At 38.7% G+C, this 22,647-nt stretch overlaps 1 protein-coding gene across 1 annotated transcript in view; it reads left to right on the forward strand.

Annotated features, from left to right (window-relative positions):
* The window catches only part of EEA1 (early endosome antigen 1), a 63,466-nt gene that overhangs the window by 6,554 nt on the left and 34,265 nt on the right, over nucleotides 1-22,647 (forward strand). The window contains exons 3-10 of the mRNA XM_010021675.1: nucleotides 8,308-8,435; nucleotides 13,016-13,070; nucleotides 13,205-13,270; nucleotides 14,112-14,151; nucleotides 14,978-15,085; nucleotides 15,172-15,293; nucleotides 16,900-17,055; nucleotides 22,121-22,237. Coding sequence (XP_010019977.1) covers nucleotides 8,308-8,435; nucleotides 13,016-13,070; nucleotides 13,205-13,270; nucleotides 14,112-14,151; nucleotides 14,978-15,085; nucleotides 15,172-15,293; nucleotides 16,900-17,055; nucleotides 22,121-22,237 — 792 coding nt within the window. The remainder of the gene's footprint in view (nucleotides 1-8,307; nucleotides 8,436-13,015; nucleotides 13,071-13,204; nucleotides 13,271-14,111; nucleotides 14,152-14,977; nucleotides 15,086-15,171; nucleotides 15,294-16,899; nucleotides 17,056-22,120; nucleotides 22,238-22,647) is intronic.

A 22,647-nucleotide genomic window follows, 5' to 3' on the forward strand; every position in this document is an offset into this window, starting at 1 on the left:
TGAGATGATAAGGGTAGATTGTGGTATGTGAGCCATCAGAGGTGGTTTGGCTACCTGAAGAAGGTACTCTTATTTAGGCTGGGTTGTATTTAACATAGTTTCATTAAGTTGTCTACGGGTTCTTGCCCAGTTTGAGGTTTTGTTTTTCCATAATCAGTTACTTGTCAGTACTTTTTACTTGTAAATAGCTGATTACAGCTTATTACTTGATAAAACTTGTGGATTTAGTGTAGCACATGAAATGCAAATTCAGTTGTTACTAGCTGTTGCTATTTCGTGTTGCTAAAGTTGCATTTCTTGATACAGTGATTCGGTAAGTATCTGGAAAAGGTGAGAAAAAGACTTTGATCCTTTATTGTATCAGCATGCATAGAAACATTGACAAAGTGTTAATCTGTTAATCTATATCATCAATGCTAGTATGTAAAGTTTAAAACACTACTGAGAAGCTGATGGTTTGTAGTTGATAGAAAAGAATTGAAACAGCAACACAAACAGGTCATTCCATCTTTGGCATTTCTGGGGCAGCATTATAACAATAATATAATGTTATTAATGTCATCTTATGTAGCAGACATATGAAACATTGCTGACTTTGGCTTGATTAAACTAGTGTTTGGCTTTCTATTGCTTGTGGATACTACTGTGAAGAGTTCAAATGCGTTTTCTTGGAAACAGTGCTCAAGCAGCTCCTGAATTCAGTTTTTTTGTCAGTGCATTCTCCTCAAACATGGAGATGGGACATGTTGCAAGGCCAGTGTTTGGTCACACTGTGTGAGACTTGAAAAATTTTGTTGCTTTGTTGACAAAGCATTAGTACCTTGCTGTTAATTCTGATAGCAAGCATTTGTTGAAGTATTTGTTTTCTATCAACAAATTTCTTCACTAACCTGTCTTCCACTGATACCTCGTCCCTGCTGATGAAAATTTTAGTAAGTCAGGTCTTTGCCCCTCTGTTCTCTTTGCTCTTCCCTCCTCTCCATCCTCCATGCAGTGAGAGCTGGTCTTGTTCTTCAGTCATGGGTGTCTGCACCTGCAGTTTCCGAAGGTGCCTGATGTCCTGTTGTGGGAAAGGATCCTCACCACTTGTCCACAGCTTTATTTATGGACTTCCTCTTAAACAGCTCTCTGTGCAGCCCTCATTTTTCAAACTCGGGTTTGCACCTAGTGCTGATGAAGCCTTAGACAAAGGCTTATTCAGCTGCAGGAGCAACCACCAAAATGTTGGCAAATGTGTCTGTCCATATATAGCCAACTTGGTCAAACAAATGCTGTATGGAAGTCACACACGTAAGTGCATTCCCAAACAGGGACATTGTTCCCCAGCTTTCATGTATACAGTGGTGTCAGTAATGTAAGTTGTGTGGCTTCTTCTGTTTTGTTTTAATTTCCTAAAGGAATCACATATTTCTAAACTGTGTCCAGCATTTCCTGACTGTTTCTGGACTTTCAGGACATCTAAACAGTGAGTCAGTTAGAGAGGCTTAGTTTCAGATTTCCTGAGGCATCAAAAAAACCCCCACTGTATGGTACTCCTGAGATGTTTAGAATATAGTAGCTGTTAGTATCTATTGTCTTATCTACAGCAAGGTTAAATATAAGGCAGTTTTTGCACAGTTCTTTTGGGTAGTCTTCATATTTTTCCAGATTTTGTGTAAGTATGTATTTCGTAGATAATAGAAGCAAGATGAGACCCTGATGTTTTCTGAATAGGCTTTTTGTAGCCAGGTTGCCTAGAGTGTAAATTGGCATATTGCATCTTCTGTATTTATGGATGTCCTTGGAATGTTGCAGACTGGTTTTGCACAGACCATCATGTCAATGCTTTAATGCTGATATTTTATTCTTTTTCAGTTGCTTCTCAAATTAGATTGTAGTGGCTGTGTTCACCTCAGTGGTACTTCCCTGCTTTGCACAGAAGCAAAAATCACTGTTTGAGCTACCTTAGTACCTTAATTTGCTGCAACATCTGAATGATACTAAGAGAATGAAGAATTAGAGATACTGGTTTGATTTGACTCAGTCATGTATTGTGACTTTAAGAAGTTGAGAGTCCACTGGATTAGAATTCCTAATTTGTGACAAAATTGTAGTCATGTAGGTTGTGACAGAATGACAGTCTTACTCATCAGTAGTAATAAAACCAGAAGAAAACTGAACTAGAAATTATGTTGGTTCTTTTTTTTTTTTTTTCAGGAAGAATCCAGCTTCCTTTCTGGGAAGACATTGGGTCTGCAGTCTGATGTATGATAAACTGTAGCAAAACACCTTTTTTTATCTTTTTGTCTGGAAAGTTAAATACTTTTAAAATTGAAATGGACTGCAGGTCTTAATTATATAAAACATAACCTTTTAACCTACTTTTCTAATGATTAAATGGAGATGATATCTGAGGAAGCTACTGTCTTCTTACTGTTAATGTGAACACAGGGGAAAGGGCTTTTTCTGGTGGAAGGCATGGAAAAATATCAACTGATTTTTCCTTTTAACAATATATAAAGGGACTGACCTAATCTATTTATTCACCTAATTTATTTATTCTTTAACTTAAAATACATTGTGATCTTTATTTATTTTTTTTTAATTGGTATGTAAAACTTCTGAAATAAATGATGAAATGTGGTCTTGCCCTTGCTCTCTAGGCAGTTTAATCTGCCTCTAAGGACTTCATGAGGATTCAGTTAGTTAGTTTGGTATATATTAGAGACAGAAAACTTAGAAACTACTTGATAGATCTTTCAGCTCTGAAACATCATTATGTTTCTGTCCTCTGACCCTAAGTATATACAGTTCCTAATCTTCTGTCAAGTAAAATGTTTCAGACTTTAAATCACTGTGTAACTGGAGAGTATCTGAGTTTTAGTTTAGAGTTGGCGTTTAAAGATGATCTTTAAGGTCCCTTCCAATCCAAACCATTCTGTCTGATGTCAGGGAAGGTTGTGGAGGTTCACCTGCAGTGTTAAAACATGAATGGCAAATTTAGAAGTTTTCCAAATATTCATGACACACAAACCCTGAAATTAACTCCAGAAAAGTGTTTTTGTGCCTCTGAGCATGTGAACATACCATACACTCTTGCACTTACTTTCAGTTTTTAAGCACACTGGACTTTATTGGCAGCATATAGCTTATTGTACCAATACAGCTGTGAAAGACTTGTTAATGTAAGTGTGGATTCTGAGACATAGGCAAGCACAGGTCATGGCTGGAAGGTGTTACAGCTCTGGGCTTGAATCTGGGCTTGCTTTTTGTTCATGCAGCTCACTGGAAGTAGGCTGTAGGCTTGAGTGCTGGTCCAGGATTTCTGGAAGGTCTAAGATGAAGCCCAGAAACTTGAATTTATTTAAACTTAAAGCGTGGTCATGTGAATGTCAGGCACATTAAGGTGCATACTGATTGGGCTATGCTGTTGTATAGCATGTATATGGTAGAATAGTCAGTAATTTTTTCCATATGGTAGAAGTATCAGTTATACTGAAATTCTGTGGGGTTTGGTTGGGTTTTTTTATGGTCTTTTTTTTTTTTTATTTATTATTATTATATTTTTGTTCACCACAGTGCTTTACTTAAAAAATTTTCCAAGAAGAGTGTTTGCGGAATAAAATTTACTTCTCAGTGGAAAACATCGAAGTACCTTGGTTCCTTAAGCTTGACTCATGACATAATTGCTGGAATAAAAATTCAAGATGTTGCAGAAGCTCTTTTTGCATTAGCAAGTGGAGCTCTGTGTGCGCTATCCATGCTATATGTCTTCCTACCACATACAGCTGTAGATCAGCAGCAATCATAGCAGCCTAAATGGGACCACTTCTTCAGTTCTATGCAGTACTAAAATGGGATTGGAGAGTAGACTACATAGTCATCAGATAGTTCAAGAAAACACTAAGGAAGCTGGGTAGCTATGGCTGTGACTTTCAAACTTGAATAGCATACCTATTTTCTTGGACTCCAACTACATGAGCAAATCTGAATTCCATCCTGTAAGAACTGTTTTACCCATGGGACTGCTCTACAGGAAGTGTTGTCATCTTTCTGCCAGATAACTCAAGTTTTAATTTGTGAAAAGGGAGCTTCAAGTAAAGTAAGCTATGCTTTCAGTCAATTTCTTAGATTTCATATTAGCTTTACAAAGACCATTTCATTAAAGCGCAGGGAAAAAAGAGCAGTTGGCAGACGAAGACAAATCTAATGCATATGTTCGTAGGTGTCTCAAGCTCCAGTTATTGATGATGGAGTCCAGGGAGCTGTTACGCTGACATATGTATATATATTATACACATTTGTTAGTTCAGCTGACTAGTTTCTTGCTGTTAACTGTGTTAAGTAGCTCTGCATTGGTAGTGATTGTGGAGTGGAGACCTATGTGTAAATATTTCATTAGTTTTTTAAACCTCAGGCAGGAGGCCTCAGCCTGTTGAGGGAGTATATTTGAAAATCTTCAGTCTTTGCTAGTGAGTAAAGAAAATGCTGCTTTTCAAAGAGTTCTCACACTACACAACTCCATTAGATCAGAACAGTGAGGAAAAAACATTGCAAATAAGACAATATTCTGAGAAGGCTGAAATTTTTGGAAATACATTTTTGCGCCCTGCCCCAGGTGTCCCCCTCAGTCCTATAGAGTAATACAAGAAGAAGCAAGAGAAACAGAATCCATTTAGTCCTATACATTAATTTTTCTGTTACGTAAACTATTTCTGAATCAATTATAAATAGGTTGAGGATTAGAACGGCTCTGTGGTAGCCTGCAATTGGTCCGGTTGAGTACTGTGTGCCTGTGGGTCTGTGCCCCTGTTCTCCCTGGGCAGTTTTTTGATGTGGGAGGCCAAAGTTCTTCCAGCAGTTAATAGCCCTGTAAATTATATTGGTACAATAAAAGTAAATACGGTAGTTCTTGTGGCAAGACTTCCCTTCCAGCATTGCTTTTAGCATCCTGGCGTACTTCCCAAAGAATGCTGTATTAATGATTTGTACAAATATTAATGTTACCTGAAAGGAATAATTTACCTTGTATGCCTTTTAAAAGAGAGAGCGCTGAGAAGCTTAACTTTATCAGGCCTGAAAGTGAATCTGAACTATTAGACAGAAAAAATAGCTACAAATGTTATTCTAGAGGCTTATTCATAAGTCTGTCTTGAGAAAGGCAAGTGCTTCCACAGAGTCCAAGATCTTTGGTGAGATTTGTCATTTTAGCTCCAAGCTGAGGCAAGACACTTTCCTACAGAATTCTGTGTAGCAATTTCTGCTCTGCTCTGAGTGAAACTGGTGTGTTTTCAAGCCTTTGCACTGAAGGCGGCCTGTCCCACCATGGACAGCATGGTGCTCTGGAGGTGCTTGGTACTAGGCATGCCTCACAGGCGTCCATCTGAAGGAGAACCATTTCCTCTGGGGTCAGAAAACTTGAAGTTGAGCGTGGCTCTAGTTCTCATTGGCATGCCTCGACCAACCGGGCCAGGGGCTGTTTTGAGCTGTAAATTGTGTGCTGACTCCTAGTGGCTTGTCTGTGCACGTGTATGGGGTTTTGGTTTGGACTCCTCTCTTTCACTGTTCTTGCTCTGTCTGGTTTCAGAAATTCTGTGGTGATCTTAAGAACTCTTTCCTGATAAAAACTTGTGCATGTGGTGGTTGTGGTTTTATTTTTGTTTTCCATTAACTGACAGGCATCTGCAAAAAGCTTTGGATTTGATAAATTGTCATTTCCTGGTAAAAAGATTCCTATTTGTAAAAACAAAACCCAATTAATCATCACCTGTCTTTTTTTTGGCTCTTTTCTCCCTGTGTAAAACAAAAGATAAAGCCCAACTAGAAACATGAGTTAGGAAGCTGTGGCTTATGGTGCAGCACTGCAGGGGCTATAAGTGATGTCTTTGCTTTTATTAAAAGAAGAATATAAAACGTCTTTCACTTCTCTGTGGCTGTGCTTTATGCAAAGTAATTCCTAAATGCATTGTAAAAGGAACATACTGAGTGTCTCTTGGCAAATGCAGCCTTTTGAAAAGTATAACTGTGCATGTTTTATGCGGTAACTTCCTTCTTCAAATACGAGAACACTGCTGTCATTGCTTCTTCTGTAAAGGAGTCTGTTAGTTAAGGGAGCCAAGTATAGGCTTACTGGAAAGGACACCACAGCTCTCTGAAGTTGTGGTGACCAGTGTTACATTCATGGATGTAACTGTGCAATCCCCTCTTTATCCAGGGCAGGCATGGTCCTGATATAGGAGTAGCTTGCACTTGATATAAATCCCTGCAAACCAACAGAAATGCTTACAACATTTAAGCATCGTGGACTATCATGTTTCTTGCCCTCTCCCTTCTCACACATTTGTCTTTAGAGTAATAAAATACATTTTTTTTGCGTATATTTTCGAAATTCACCTCAAGATGATGCTGAGAGAGGTATTTTTAAGGCTGTATTTAATTTTTTTGTTCTTTTTCTTTAGTTGTTTTTTAAAGAAAAAGGTAAAACAAGAGACCCATCAGCCCATGTTCCTGAATAAAATTGGCACTTGGGGCTAATAATTGCAGGCCCAGGAAATCTTTACACTTGTGTCTGTAACCGTCTGGTGCCCAGGAAGATCCTGATGGTTCTGAGAACTGAATTAATGCTGCTGACATCAGAGTTGACATCTGAATACTACCAGCCTGTGAGATGCAGCTGGATCCTGCATTCGTGCAGTTTAAGGCTCTGATGTGCCAACAGCGGTGCCTGCAGCTGTAGGACCCAGTGTTCCTGTCCACCCTGGCTCTGCACAGGAAGGGCGATATTTTCCATGGTGATGATTCCCTGTTGCAGTAGGATGACATCTTACTCTGTTAGAGTTTGTGCATCAGACCTCTAGGAAATGCTCAGCTAGAGTAACAGTGTCTGTGAGAGCTGTAACCCAGTGCTGACTTCAACAATACCAGGTCCCCAAAAAGTGAGGCCAGCCATGGTCATGGCAATGCTAGTGGAGCAGCTTGGGTTGGCGGATGATGCACTTTCTATCCCCACCTGAGTGAGAGGAGGGGGATTTCTACCATAAAGAGAAGGTTTTGTCCATGCTTCCCCCCTCTGCTGCTGACAGCAGGTCTGCCCCCCCAGAGCTGCAGTCCACCCTGTGGCCTCTCAGCTGCAGCACATTCCCTTGGCTCGGCAGCTTCGCTCTGCCTCTGGCCCCTCATCCTTGCAGCAGCTGTGTTCAGATCTGTCTGCCTGAGAAATCTTGGGCTGGCTTTGCCTGATAGTTGAGATGAATGATTGCTGTCACCTTGGGCTAATTGCACATATAATCTATTCTTCCCTTTTCTCTAGGGCTTCTCTTTCCATAGAGTAGAACCCAGCCACAGACAAAAAAACTCAAAAAAACCCAAAAGACTGCCCCCCAAACCACCCACCCAAATCCAACAAAACCCTGAAAAACCACAACAAACCCAAACAAAAAAAAACCAAGCAAAGAAACAGATTTTGCCCTTTAAATGGAAATAAATGAAGGACAAAAGGAAGGAGAGGCCAGTGCAATTTTCTACATTTGTTCTTTCTAGATGCACTTACGCTGTGAGGAACACTTGCTTTTCTCTGTGAACAGCAGACCTTCCCATCACCGGGAAACTAAATATATCACTGAGAACTGCTCATTCACTGAGAACTGCAGTTCATCCTAAAAGGATGCTGTTGTACTGTCGTTGTATGAGATTGACTGCTTTCATCTACTAGGAAAACTAAATCACTTGCTTTTTGACCCTCCTATGCTTCAATGCTGTTACTGCTTGCCAGGGATCTCGCTCTGGTTCTTGTGCTCAGAATGACTCTTACTGCCATCGTATGCTAATTGTATCAGATAGACATTACTGGAAACCCACTAGTTGTAGCCATTTTGGCATGTGCACGTGTGTATGAGTTAAGTGTTTGGTTGTTGAATTCTTAGAGTGGACTTTTGTATCTCATTTTTTAAGACCAAACTCCAAACCCTACCTCCTATTTGAAAGAAGAATCAGATTGCATGCAAAATTCTTTTCTTGGAGGGGAAAGAAATTGTAGAGCAGTCTTTATACAATCACTTTTAATTTTTCTAAGTAAAAGTTTTGTTGCTAGTGTGTAATATTGTTGGGGAAAACCCCACTGAATAGTGGAATGTGTCTTTAGTAGGCATTTTCTAACATTTTAAATGCCAAAACTGTTATTGGAGCATGAAATAATTAGTATTAATTGAATGGTTGGTTTTGCTAAGTTTTAGATACACAAACAAAATTTACAATTCTGTGTAAAAATAAGATGGAAAAAATAAGTTTACTTTTCACCTCTGTTTGTTTTTGTTTTCCTTTTTATAATAGGGCTTTATTTGTCCTCTCTGTATGAAGTCTCATGGATCAGCTGAGGAGCTGTTCAAGCACTATGAAGCAGTTCATAATTCTGGCATTGATTCAACTCATGGAGGGGAAGGTCATCTGTCACCGGAAAGGTGAAACAGTACTCATTTGTGCATGTGCTTTTGTGTCAGTGTTGAGCTGCTTCTAATTACACTGAATGCTGTATTAATTTGAACACTTAATTATGTACCCAAGTATTCAAATGTTTATGCCCCGCTTCCAACTACAGTTAAAAGCAGCTTGAAATTACATTGGCTGATATCGATCTGACAATAAATGGAAATAAATGAATTTTGACCAAGCCAAGTGCAAGGTCCTGCACCTGGGTCGGGGCAATCCCAGGCACAGCTACAGGGCAGAGAAGAGATTCAGAGCAGCCCTGCGGAGAAGGACTTGGGGGTGGTGGTTGATGAGAAACTGAACATGAGCCAGCTTCAGTATGTGCTCGCAGCCCAGAAAGCCAACCATATCCTGGGCTGCATCAAAAGAAGCGTGACCAGCAGGTCAAAGGAGGTGATCCTGCCCCTCTACTCTGCTCTTGTGAGACCTCACTTGGAGTATTGTGTACAGTTCTGGTGTCCTCAACGTAAGAAGGTCATGGAGCTGCTGGAGCAAGTCCAGAGGAGGGCCACGAGGATGATCAGGGGGCTGGAGCACCTCCCGTATGAAGAGAAGCTGAGAAAGTTGGGGCTGTTCAGCCTGCAGAAGAGAAGCTGCGTGGAGACCTCATAGCAGCCTTCCAGTATCTGAAGGGGTCCTACAAGGATGAGGGAGAGGGACTTTTCGTTAGGGACTGTAGCAATAGGGCAAGGGGTGATGGGTTTACACTTAAAGAAGTGAAGTTCAGGTTAGATATAAGGAAGTTCTTTACAGTGAGGCTGGTGAGGCACTGGAATGGGTTGCCCAAGGAAGCGAGAAATGCTCCAACCCTGGCAGTGTTCAAGGCCAGGTTGGACAGAGCCTTGGGTGACATGGTCTAGTGTGAGTCATCACTGCCCTTGGCAGGTGGGTTGGAACTGGAAGACCTTAAGGTCCTTTCCAACCCAAACCATTCTATGATTTTATGAAAACCAGATGCACATGTTTATATTGTTAAATAAGTCACCTGTTTCTCATGCAGGTGGCAATGCGATATTACAGACTGGAGTGATTTTTAGGAATGTGGCAGGAAAAAATACAGTTTCCTCCTAATTTCTGGCATAGAGCTGAAATTTCATCTTTTGAGGGTGGGGAGGACAACTCTGAATACAGAGAAGAAACATGATTTTGTCCCTGGGTATTTAGTTTGCCTATGGGGTAATTACAACATCAGCATTTGCCTTAATAGTTTTGTGTATTTTACCTAGTTATTTGCAAATCTGAGAATTTTTTGTCTGTCACTAATTCTCCTTCTGTCTTCCAGATACTCCATGTTGATCTTCAGAAATCTTCTCTAATTTATTTCATTTGACTGTTTGGTCAAAACTGTATTGTTAAATATATTCCTAGGAAACATATCAGGTAGCAGGAACAGATAATGTGAAACATTCTCCAGAAAAGTTTAACTGAGTAGTTGGCCTGTGTTGGTTTGGGAAGCTTTTTCTTAGGGGTAAAATTTACATAGGTTTCCTTTTGCTTCTTTCTAGTTCTAGTTCTTTCTCTGTTAAGTGTTTATTTTGGACTGCTTTAAATGACTGTCCATGCTGCTGTATTGTTAGTGCCTCCCAAACTCCCTTGGTTTGTACACAGCAGTGTCAGAGTGAGCAGCTATCTGTGGCATCATTCAGCAGCAGAGGTACACACTGCACGACCCCACGGGTTGTCACCTGCTAAATGGAGCTGGCTTCTGCCGAAGTAAATGGTTCAAATGTTTTGTCACTAGTAGAAATGTGACCCAAAATGATAATTACATTGAAAGAAATACAGGTATTTATGTAACTTACTCAAGAGAGGGTGGTTCTTTGGTGAGAAAAGAGTGTAAAGGGTAACCTGTTTCAGTTGTTATTCCAATGAAGATCCATATCTTCCCAGTATCGTGCAGAGCTATCAAGCCAGTAAGAGCCAGCATTAGTAGAGATCTGGTCTTCATGCATGGATGGGCCCTTCCCTGTGGATAGCTGCCTTCTCTCCTGGATGCTGCAACAAAAGAAATCAAAATTAGTCCTAAAAATTAGCATTAGTACAGGAGAAAGTGGTAGGGTACTAGTGGAGTTATACTGGGTTTCCTATATGCACATTTATTCAAGAATGGGCGTTTCTTCTCTGTCTAACATAAAACTTTTTGGAGTGATATAACTTAGACCTGAAATGATTCTCTTAGTAGAATAATAGCTTTCACATGAGGGAATTATTGGTAATAACTATATTGTTTATATAGTTTATAAAATACTTATTTTTATGCCTGCAAATTTCCAGTGTCAACCAGATGTTGGCTGGTGAAATTTATTTATATTTTTCCTGGCTCTTGGCAGTTTAAGGACAAGTGGTTTTGTTTTCTCTAATGTAATTGAAAAACTGGACAAGGTCAGGGAGTTTGGATGGAGTGAAGGTAGTCTGGCGGGAGCTGTTGTGTAACACATGACTATTTCTTCCTCTTAGTGTGGTATTCTTTAATGTTTCTCTGTTTTATACTTGCTTGAAAAAACTCTCATTCAACATAAGCATGTTTTTCCAAGACTTGGAATACTGTATTAAAGAAATATTGCAGCCTACATCAGGGAGCCACTCTGTCAGCCACCTAGGAGTGAAGCTTACATGTAATTCATAGTACCAAGTCTGGGAGGTGAAATTCCTTATTTAGTCTATAGAGAAAGCTAGGCACTGTGAATTACATTGTGTCCTCTTCCTCCCACTCCCCAGTAAACTGTCATGATTATGTGCCAAGGGTAAATCATGTAACTTTGCCCCAAGCGATTCAGCAAGGCCATTGGTTTTGCCAGATGGCGAGGCTCAAATGTGCTGAGAGGAGGAAGGGATTGTAGCAAGCCTAGCAGAAAGAGAGATTTGGTGAGGGTTTGTGTGACAGTAAGAAAAACAAATACAAGTTTTTTTACAGTGTCTACAGTGATCCCTTTCACCTTTTTTTCTTCCATTTTCCACTGGTTGGTTAAACTGAATTTAGGTTTCATCTTAAAACTGTCAAGCAAAACTGTGTTGGGAATACAGAGTGAACTGCTCTTTTCCCTTTTTCCTCCCCTCCTCCTTCCCACCTACGACAAACTATTTTATACAGCTGAAAACCTTTTATCTGCTACAAAGACCAGAGCATCTTAAATGCTTTGCTATTGCAGATCTGGTATATGTTCAACCCAGCTTCAATACAGTTAACCGTTTCACCTGCCTGAAGTTTCATTTATAATCTTAGGTGTAAGTATTAGCTAATTTACTTACTCATACTGGTGAGAAACCTGCTCCATCTTTACCACCCACAACGATGTATGAATTTTGGATTACAGCTACACCTGCCTCAGTAAAGTTGTATTTGCAGGCCTCCAGTGAATGTCTCAGGCAGAATAATGTGTAAATAGCAGAAAATCTTCCTCTGAAAAAAAATGAGCCTCTCAAAATCCTATGTTTGTTTTGCCATTAAAATTGTTCCACTGTTGAGTTCTTGTTTCACTGGTTCAAGTGTGTGTGTTTGACTTGCTTCTTGATGACCCTGATGTGATGTTAATATGCTAATGTAGATTGAATCTATTCCTTCCCAGTTCATCTAAGGAATAGCTTGCTTTGTTGTTTTGGTTTTGGGGTTTTTTTCCTCCTAAGTATGAAATAATTTAAAATAACAACTGTGAAGGAGGGGATAATGCAGTGCAGCAGCAATAATATTGTATGGTATAAAACTGAGAGAATTTGTTGGCTTTGACACCCACACACATGTACTCTGAGGAGTTCTGTGTACTCCACAGTCTTGCCACTGTACAAACAATAAGAAAGGATACATTTGCATTATTTTAATGGCCTGTGCATTCTAGATTTGGAGTGGCTGTGTCTCAGTAATGCAACATCATCCTTGCATGTATAGTTATGCAATTTTGTAAGGAGACTAAATCAATTGGTAACAGTTGTAGCCTTGGATCTTGTGTTCTTGCGTGGTTGGAGACTTGAGCACGAAATTTGGGAATTTAAAATCCCAAGGCTTTAGAAATTCAGACCATTAAGTGAATGTGTCTGTGGGGCATACAGAGTTGCTGTGTGCATGAAAAATTATGTAACTGCATATTTAAAAAGGAGTGAGATAGCGCACTGTCTTTTAGCAGTGTTCCTTTACGTGATACAGGAAGTGAAGGAGAATAAACCTGCCCTTTTCATAAAGAGTCATGCAAAACAGTTAAATATCCCAGTGTATAGCTTTGCCATTCTGAACTCGTGGTGGAGCTGATGCACTCATGTAGATTTACACTGTGTTTTAATGAGACTTTTTGCATACCTATTTCTTTACTTTTCCAATTAAAATGTTTAGCATTTTTCAAGTGATGTGCAAAGTGAATGCATAAGCATCTATTAATCTGGTTTATTCCAAGTTTAAAAAAAGCAAAAAAGTAACTATTCATGTTTATTATGTTTATTATTATGTTTATGTAGTACATGGCTATCACTCCAGTTATTTTATACACATTGTAACCTGTATGTAATTGATAAAATATAACCACTGCATATTCATTTTCTCCACTCTGTGGATGTATTTATTCAGAGATGAAGTATCACTGCTCCGACAAGAAGTCCAAGACTTGCAAGCTTCACTGAAGGTTGGAAATATATTTTAATTGCACTTGGTTAATTGTTTCAAATTGCAAAATGTTCCACTGTCTTAAGCAACCAAATTTACAGTTCTCTCTCCCCATCTCCTTTTTTTTTTTTTATGTGTGTGTTTTTCCTCTAGGAGGAGAGGTGGTATTCAGAAGAGCTGAAGAAAGAACTAGAGAAATTGCAGGGGCAGCGGCAGCAAGTAATTGCTTTAAAATACTTGAAGCAGGTTTATCATCAGCATTGACATTGAAGATTAATACCTTATTTGTAAGGCACGTGGCCTGATTTAGTTAGTTCTGTAATTTGAATATTGACATGTTCTTGAAAACAAAGCTAGTTATACAGTTGCATTGTGTAGAGGTATTTATAAATTTGAAGAACAAAGTCAGAATAGATAATGATTCTTCCTCTCTACTGACTGCAAGTTCAGTTCAGACTTTTCCTTCTGTTGGGGTTATTCAGAACTCAGTTTATTAAAGCAAATAAACCAAATGTGGCATTTCTCTCAATTATGAGAAGGGCAATGAGGTCTTTCTTGTAAGGACTTTGGAGAACAGTAGTTTGATGTCACTGATAGCTAAATGAACTAAACAAACAAGGTAAGGCAAATACTGGTGCATTGTGCCCTACGGAAGCTCTTGCTTCTTTTATTACTGTGAGCTACTTACATACAGGATTTTACAAACTTCAGAAAGTGCTTTCTGACAGAATGCCTTCTCAGAATGTATTTAGTGATATCTGTAACCTCTGTTTTTAGGGTGGATTTCAATACTGAGGAAAGGGAGGGAGAGGGGACTCTTCCTGGTGTCTTTCCAGTCTGTAAGCCTGATTGATAGTGTAGTGATATAGGAAATTGAAAATTATCTTGGCCTTTTTCAGTCTTTGAGATATAACTGTTTGAAATTGGGTATTTTAATCTGCTTTGCAGTATTTGGGCATGGAAGTCTTTATTTCCCTGTCTTTTCCAAAATGGGATGAACTCTGGTAGTAGTAGTTTTTATTCCTTCTGTCTAATGATGCATTTGTTCTCTTTTCTTAAGGATTCTAAGTCTGACGGATTGACAACGGCTACATCCACAGGTGGCTACCATTTTATTATATTGATTTCTGCACTGTCTGAAATTTCTGATTTTTTTTTCAGTGTAGCTTTTAGGTTTATGATAAAGCATTTTTGGTAAATTGAAGAGCTAGAAAGCTGTAATGGTACAATTACTAGAAAACAAGTTCATTGTAAGTGCTCTTGATACGCATAGTCTGAGGAAGTAGTTCTAGAGGCTTGGGGTTTGTAATTTCTAGAAGTGAGACAGAAGTTCTCCTGGCTCTGAAAGCAGTGCTCACAAATAGTTTTGGGCATATTTTTCATCATTTCATATATTCAAGCATTCAGTACAAGTCTCTTGCTGAGAAAGACTGTGATTGTTTATATTTAAACTATAGCACTTGTGAGGGCTGGTTTTATTTAGTGTTTTTTTGTACTCATTGCTAGCAAAGTAAACAATGAATTTTTTTGTTTATTTTTTGTTTTGCAGACCAATACTTTTTGCTCTGTATTTTTCTCCATGAGGCAGTCATGGAATAGAATTTTCCTTATGTGTGCATAAAGTGTCTGACTGATCATGATTAAAGCTTTTAATCACAGGTTTTTGGGGGCTTACAATTTAGCAGCATGTTGCTATCTGTGACCAGTGAAAGCCAATATATACTTTATCCTGCAGAGTACTTGACTAGTGGCAGGTTCCAGCATCATGCTTGTAGATATTTAACTTCAGTGAAGTTGTTCACTTTGCTAAGGTAATTGGATGTTAAGTGAATTTGGATTACGTATTTACCTGCTGTGGTTTGTTATGGGCATAATTGTATTGTCCTAGCTCTTTGGAAAATAATACTGTTCTTTTTGTGGAAATAGAATCATTAGAACGGCAACTAGAAGAGATCCAAGTAGAAAATTTTAATATTAAGCAAATGAAAGACTTATTTGAGCAAAAAGCAGCACAACTGGCCACTGAAATTGTGGGTAAGTATGTTAATGTGAGATCTGATTCTGTTTTCTACTGGTGCAGCTTGGGCAAGTGATTATTTATTCAACTTCCTTCTTATTAGAACTGAAATCAAAGTATGATGAAGAAATCAGCCTTCGGGAAGGAGCAGAACAAAAAGTGACAAACCTGACACAAGAACTGCAGAAGGAGAGAAGTACGGTGGAAGATTTAAAGACAGAGCTGGTATTCACATCACACTAATGTTTTTGTTATTTTCAAGTCCAGGGAGGGATATACTTAAAATGCTTGCAAATGCAGTTTTAAAGCAGTTAAACTCTGTTGAACTTGGAGATGTCTGCTTGTGGGCTCAAATAGTTCAGAACACCATTGTTTCTCATCTATTTCACTGACCTACTTTCAGTGTTTTTCCATTAAGGAAGTACATGTTGTTTCTGACTCATATATTAAAATTTACCCTACTTTATATTACAGTCTGCTTGTTTGATGCTCTACCCTTCAGCAATTTTGCAGGGTATTACATATATAGATGTGCTATGCAGGCCTGTATTTGAATCATGCCATGGCTGACTTCCACAGCTGTCTTTAGATTACCCTTTTTCCATGAGGTGTTACGATCTGACTGTCCCTGGACAGCTGCATTCGTAAGAAGTGAGGTGTTTGTGACATGGTGGCTGAAAGGCTGACAGCTGTCATCACCATGCCTATGTTAATGTTGTCCCTCTTGCACTCGGCTGATAATACCAGCGTGGGTGTATTCCAGGATTTTGTCTCTTGGTGACTTTTATATACAGCTATGGCTTCAGGGAGCTGTCCCAATGACTCGGCAGTTGCGCCATTTCTGAAGCAGGAGTGAAGGAGACTTCCTAGTTTCTCCCACTCGTCCACTGCTTAGACTCTGGAGGAAAAGAGGACTAATTTATCTTCTCCTTTTTCCCTGTATTTAGCTGCCCTAAAGGGCTCATGAATTCCTCTTGGCTCTGCCCAGCCACTGGACCTATCCATTCCTGTTTAGCTGTTTCTTATCATCCTTTCTCCTGCATTCTTGCCCTTTTCCTGTACCTTTGCTGTTCTAGATGCCAACACTCCTCTTTTCTGCTTTCTTTGGTGCCCACTGTTGCCTTCCCTCTCCTTCCCCTCCATAGCTTCATTTTGAGGATCATTATGCTGTTTTAAATGTAATTGCCAACAGATTTTACCTGTGGGTCTGGTATAAGGCATGTCTGACAATACTTTCAAGACATTTCCATTTTTTTTGTCTGTTCTTGTGGTTTTTTTAAATAGTTCTTGAAGACAGAGGCAGTATCATTGTAAAAGTCTGTGTAGCACCGGATTGTGTTGTGTCTCAGTCCTGAGATGGGCTTGTGAGTATTACAGCAGCAAAGTATATACAGTAATCCATTCTGTAGTGTAGTGGAGTCAGTACAGCCTACTTCTCAGTGAATTGTGACTTCAGATAAATTTCTTGCATGGATTCCCTGTCATTTCAGTGTTTTTTCCAGGGAATGTATCCCTCCTGTACCTAGCCATCTACCTACATAAAAATTACTGAAATATAATCTTTGAGACTTTTCTCATTTGTCAGATTTCATTGAAATCAGTCAACAAGTTCTAAGTTTAGCAGGTGAGAACTGACAACCTTTGGGAATGCTAAGTACTTTTGCTGTGGTTCTGTTTTTTGTGGGGAGTTTGTTCTTTTTTCTCAGCTGTAATACTGTATATGTCACCTTGTGTGTAAATTGATGATTTGAAAGATTTTTAGAGATGACATTGACACTGGAAACATGTCTGCCAACAGCATGTTGCTCACTGCTGCTCTGCTACTTTTCAGCTACAAAGGCCGGGTGTGGAAGATGTAGCCGTCCTGAAAAAGGAGCTGGTCCAGGTTCAGACACTGATGGACAAAATGACACTGGAACGTGAGAGGGAATCTGAAAAACTGAAAGATGAGTGCAAGCACTTGCAGGCACAACAGGCTAACTCAGAGGTAATAATCATACCTTAAGAGGTGTGTGCCAGCTTTACCACGATTTTCATAAAAAATGGAAAATACTAATTCATCATAATAAAAAAGCCTCTTAACCAAGTCTTCTAACTTACCCAATAGAGATGTCTCTTCATTACAGTAAATTCCATAATTCTGTCAAAAATGTGTATTTTCTACAAAAGCCTCCGTGCTTTTCATTGCAAAACCTTTTCTTGGCATAGAATGTTATTACAAGAACCCAGTAGCAGAGGAAGAGGCCTTCTAGTGAGCTGTGGTCTTTCCTCTGGGAGGGAGAAATAAAGCAATACCTGTGTGGTTTGAAGACTTGTTTCTCTTACTGAGCTACATCCAAACAAAACCAGTTGTTACTGAAAATGATGGGTTTGGTTAGCTTTTGAGTTGATGTGCCTGAAAATGGGTGCTAGTGTTAAAATACATAAAAGAGAAATTATGAAGACAAGGTAGAAAATAATTTCAGTATTCTTATAGGACATACATAATTCTTGAATTTCCACAAGTTTTAAAAGTCTCAGTGGATATTGTAAACTGTTTTGTTTTTTTTTTCCTAGTTTTTATTGCCAAATGGAAGGCTTTTTTATACCTATTATTTACTGTAGGAATATTTTGTATGTAAGGTACAAATCTGTTCTGCACAGTTGCCCCCCACCCTAGTCCACTCCATAATGGGCTCCAAGTGTTGCCTGTTATCAAGCAGAGCAGGAAGTCAGGGACTGCCAGGCCTCACCATGTCTCAAGGTCAAGATGTCAGAATGTCACCTGTAATCTCTTTCCAGGTGATACCACCTTTTCTCTCTTTGTTGCTGCAGTCTAAAGTATAAAATGAAATCTATTGTTCTCATGTTAGATTTAATTTTTTAATATTTTTGTTTTCTCCATATTATGCTGGGTTTGAACTTCTAAATTCATTACATTTAAAAAGGATCTTAAGTGTCTAGTTGAGTTGCAGAACATGCTGATTTCTTCAGAAGTACTTTGTGAAGGCTTGTCCTGCTTTGGCTGAGTCAGTGAAGGAAGGTTTAAATTGCTGATGGGCAATGTGAAAGCGCTTATCCATGTTCATTGTTCTTGCATACAGAATTGATGATAACTTTGTGTTTAAGGAAGCAAAGCTAACTGCCTCTCCCATAGCAAATATTCATTTTTCTTGGGTTTGGTTCCTCTGCTTTTCCACCAGTGAACACTTCTGCTTTCATAAAATGCAACATGTCTGACTTCGATCTTTAAGAGTGAACCTTACTCCTCAAACTGTCTCAAACTTAAACAGGGGGGATTTAGGTTAGATTTAAGAAAGAAATTCTTTACTGTGAGGATGGTGAGACACTGGAACAGGTTGCCCAAGGCAGTTGTGAATTCTTCATCTCTGGCAGTGTTCAAGGCCAGGTTGGATAGAACTTTGAGCAACCTGGTCTAGTGGAAGGTGTCCTGTCCATGGCAGGGGGGTTGGAACTATATGATCTTTAGAGTCCTTTCCAACCCTAAGCATTCTATGATTCTGTGATTCTGTATCACTCCTGGCCTGTTTTGTGTTGTTTACCATGTCAGTGAGGGAAATTGCTGACAGAGATAATAGCAAGAAATCCTGGCAAAAATACAGTATCACTGAAAAGGCTTTTGTCTGACGTATGATTTATTTTACTGAGGAGTTGGTAAATCCATACCTTCTGAAGAACTCTCTTGCTGGGTGCTGTTGCACCTCACTGGCATATTGATTGGTACAGTTTCATGAATGAATGACGTGACATTGTAACAGTCATCACTGAAGACTGTCAACTGTGTTTAAGACCTTTTAATTTTGTCCTCCCCCTTTTCTATTGTCCCACACCAATACAGCAATACAAGCAAAACTTGCCAACGCAAAGCTCTGGTCTGTAGTGAAGTGGAGGCCTTGCAGCATTCCCCAGTTTACATGAAGGAATGCCTAAGATTTCTGTAGGACTCCTAGTATCCTCTGTCCTGTTAAGATTTGCAGGTGTGAAGGATTTCTGATATATTTTTATTCTGGGCTTTCATGTGCCCTAGATTTCAGAACTGCAGTTTTGACTTTGATCATTTGCACTGCAGAGCTTTAAAGAAGTGCTGCCTGCCTGGCATTATTACGAACTCCTTAAGGCTTTCCCTTCTGCCTCTCCTCCCAGCAGATATGTTGAGGTCCAGGAATTGTTTGAGGGTACAATACTGTACTAAACATGAATCTTCCATTGTTTTAAAGTTAAAATTATGTGTGCTGAGAGCTTTGTCAGATGTGAAAAAGGAGTATCACAGTTAGAATTACAAATATGATGTGGTTATGTGGCCATGTAAAGTTGCTGCATAATTACAATTTGGTTTTAACTGTGAGATCCCACAACTATGCTGCAGAATTTAATTTTCATTTCAAAATCCTGTCTCTGTAGTCTTTTGTGGTTTTGGGTGTTTAGTTTTCATGTGAAGATAAAATGACATAGAGACAGGGGTGTAACAAAAATCTTTCATCTTAAAACATTCTCACAGAGTGTGAATTGTTTGTGTTCCCCCAAATTAGGTATGTTTAAGTTCTGACATAACTAGCCATTTTAAAATGTAGTTTTGAAGTGCAGCCTTTAACAGAAAAAAAGACTCGTGAAGAAGGTTTTTTCAGCCCTTTTGAAAGTAAGAGCAGATCAGGGAGAAGGCTGCATGATGCCCCTAGCTGTTATGAGGTGTTCACATAACAATTCTTACATGTAAGGAAGGATTATAAACTACATTGCAACAACTATAATAATGTCAGATGTCTGTGTAGTATCATCAGTATGTAGGCTGAGCAAGAGAAGACCAAATTGCTGTGTGGCAGAACATGGTAAGCGGTGGTAAGCCGGTTCTTCTCAAAAGTGTTACTGTCTTCTCTGCCTAATTCCAATGTGTGGCAACAATAGCCCAAGATGTGTTCAAAGTAAAAGCTTTTCTGTTGACATAAAGCGAATGATCAGATTTTTTGTAAAAATTAAAATTACTCATAGTGGTGAAAACTTTTCTACTTTTCTTAAAAAAACAGCTATGAAAAATGTTAGCCATAAGAAAACAAGAAATGAAAGTCCTTAATTGGCAGAATGGGTACAATTCTGGTCATAAAAGTTTGGCCATGTTTTATCTCAGCTTTGCACTTTAAGAACTCCTCAAGGGCTGCAAGTGTAAAGTGATTCTTACACCATCCTTGGATATTTTGGTTTCCAGAGTGAGATGTTTTTAAAATAAGTCAAATTTATGGTATGGGTGAAGAGAATAACAAAGATAATCTTAACCCTGTGTGAGTATCTTCAAATGCTGGAGGAGGGGAATGTGAAGAATTGTATAGCTCTACAATTGTTGCCTAAATGTATTCATTATGTTTGGGTGTTTGTGCCTTATCTCAGGGCTGAACCTAAAACTCTGGTGCATGTATCTCCCTGATGAATGTTCATTCTGAGCTATTCTTTCCCTTTTTAGTTTTTTACTATGTTGACTCCTGCATAGTAAACACAGGATGAAAACATCTGCACTGCTGTGGAGTTAAGCATTTCTGTGAATCTCTGCAGATTGGGATTGTTAACTTGAGTGTTCACAGAATTAAACAAGATTAGTAGATGAAATTATGGGAAAATTTAATAAAGCCAAGACTGTTCTTTCTTTTCCACTAAGCAAAGGCATTAAAAACACCAGAATATTTGAAAACAAATTTGAGGAAGTGTGTCTACTAACAGCTTTTGTGACTGCTTATTTCCATCTTTCATCCATCCATTTTATTTGTTCTGCTTTCTAATGGAGACCCTTAAATTTGAGGTAAATATCTTTGAAACCTTTTTATGCTTATAGTAGATTTCTGTTGTATCAAGATAATTTCAAGAGGTTATTAGATATATTCCTGTTTGCCTATTGGTTCATTAATCATACAGACACATCAGCCAGACAATATCATAAATAAATATTCATTCATGATATATTTCCATGTTAAGAATGAAATGTAGTATGGGCTTGTTGAACTGTGAATGAGAGAAATGTGTCTTTAGCAATCTTCTGCACGTTTTCTGCATTATATTCTCTCAGTAGCGAAAAATCCGTACTTTTTTTGCTGAGAACATACTGGAATGTTTGTCTGCCAAAGACAGATCCCAGGATGTGTTTTACCTAACAGCTCTGTAATGAAACAGTCTTGTAAAGCACAACATTACAGAAAGTTGGTTAATAACTGTATGTAGTCATATAATGTGTTTATTTGTTCTCTTTGATCTTCCTTTTTCTGTAGGAAGGTTGTAACTAGTATGTTTGTCTACTAATTCTGTTCTGCTTTAGTTCATCCTTGAATTCAGTATTTATACATTTGTGCTGAAATCTGTAGTTAAGAGAACAAGAAGGAAAATTTCTTTTAAAAGGTCATTATTATATAGTGTTTTCATAGTGTGTGCATTCATACACAGTATGCTTTTAAGGGCAGCCATTGTTACCTATTTAAAGTACTTTCCTTTTTTGCTTCCATTACTGTATTCACATACTTCGCAGTCATTGATATATTTTGTTTTGTACCAATCCTTTTAATGGAGTAGTATTGTTCCTCGATTATGCTGATCTGTAGGGTTGATGTGTCCAAAAGTCACACACTGAGTTTCCATCAGGTGCCAGACTCGCTGCAAGTGCTTTTTCCAGTACATTTTCCTTATGAGGGAGGAGAAGCTTTTGGCCATGTAACTGCAATGACTTGAGAGGGTTTCACCTTGAGCTAGAACTGTGATAATGATTAATAGATAATCTGTTGTGCTTTTCATCAGTTGTGGGCTCAACCTGGCATTTCCTATTGGACTGGGACCAATTTTTGTCTTCAGAAATAGGCCATGAATGAATCTCAGCTGGGAAATTATGCTCAAGTAGTACTTCTGTAGCTAATGGTGCTCTGAGATTAATTTGCAGGTGATTTTATTCTTAAACTGTTCATTTGTATCCAAGATGCTTTTTTTTTTTTTTTTTTTTTTTTTGCTGCCAGACATCTTGCTTTTGTTGGGATACACATGCAGAGCTTTGTTTTAAATGTGGATTTTTCTGTTTGTCTGAGCAGGCTACCATTAACCAGTTGAGAGCTGAACTTGCCAAAGGACCTCAGGAGGTAGCTGTGTATGTTCAGGAGCTGCAAAAACTTCAAAGTTCAGTCAAAGAGCTAGAGCAGAAAAACCAGGTGAGAATGCTGTTATTTCCTATGCTTGTCAGCTCACATTAAATGGAAACACATCACATTCTGCCTTGGGAAGCATTGGAGACTGTAACAAAACACTTCTTGGGGTTGCAGAAGTTGAAAATTCCTTTGCCTTTTTGCTTAATATGAAGGATATTGTAATGTACAAGCAAACACTATATTTTAACTATCATCAGTATGTTACAACTGAAATCCTCAGGGTTGTTATGGTTACAGAATTCTAATTGCTGTAGTTTATGCTTACCTATCATTAAGCAGTATTGCCATCTCACACATGAAAAGAAAAATCGGTACCCTTTGAAATGTTACAGTGTTCTGAATCGTAATTCAGAAAGCATTTTGAGCTCTCTTCATTGGTTTTGCAGTTTCGTAGCTTTTAGACTGTAGTCCTG

Source organism: Nestor notabilis, unplaced genomic scaffold (assembly GCF_000696875.1).
Source record: "Nestor notabilis isolate BGI_N333 unplaced genomic scaffold, ASM69687v1 scaffold889, whole genome shotgun sequence".
Lineage (NCBI taxonomy): Eukaryota > Metazoa > Chordata > Aves > Psittaciformes > Psittacidae > Nestor > Nestor notabilis.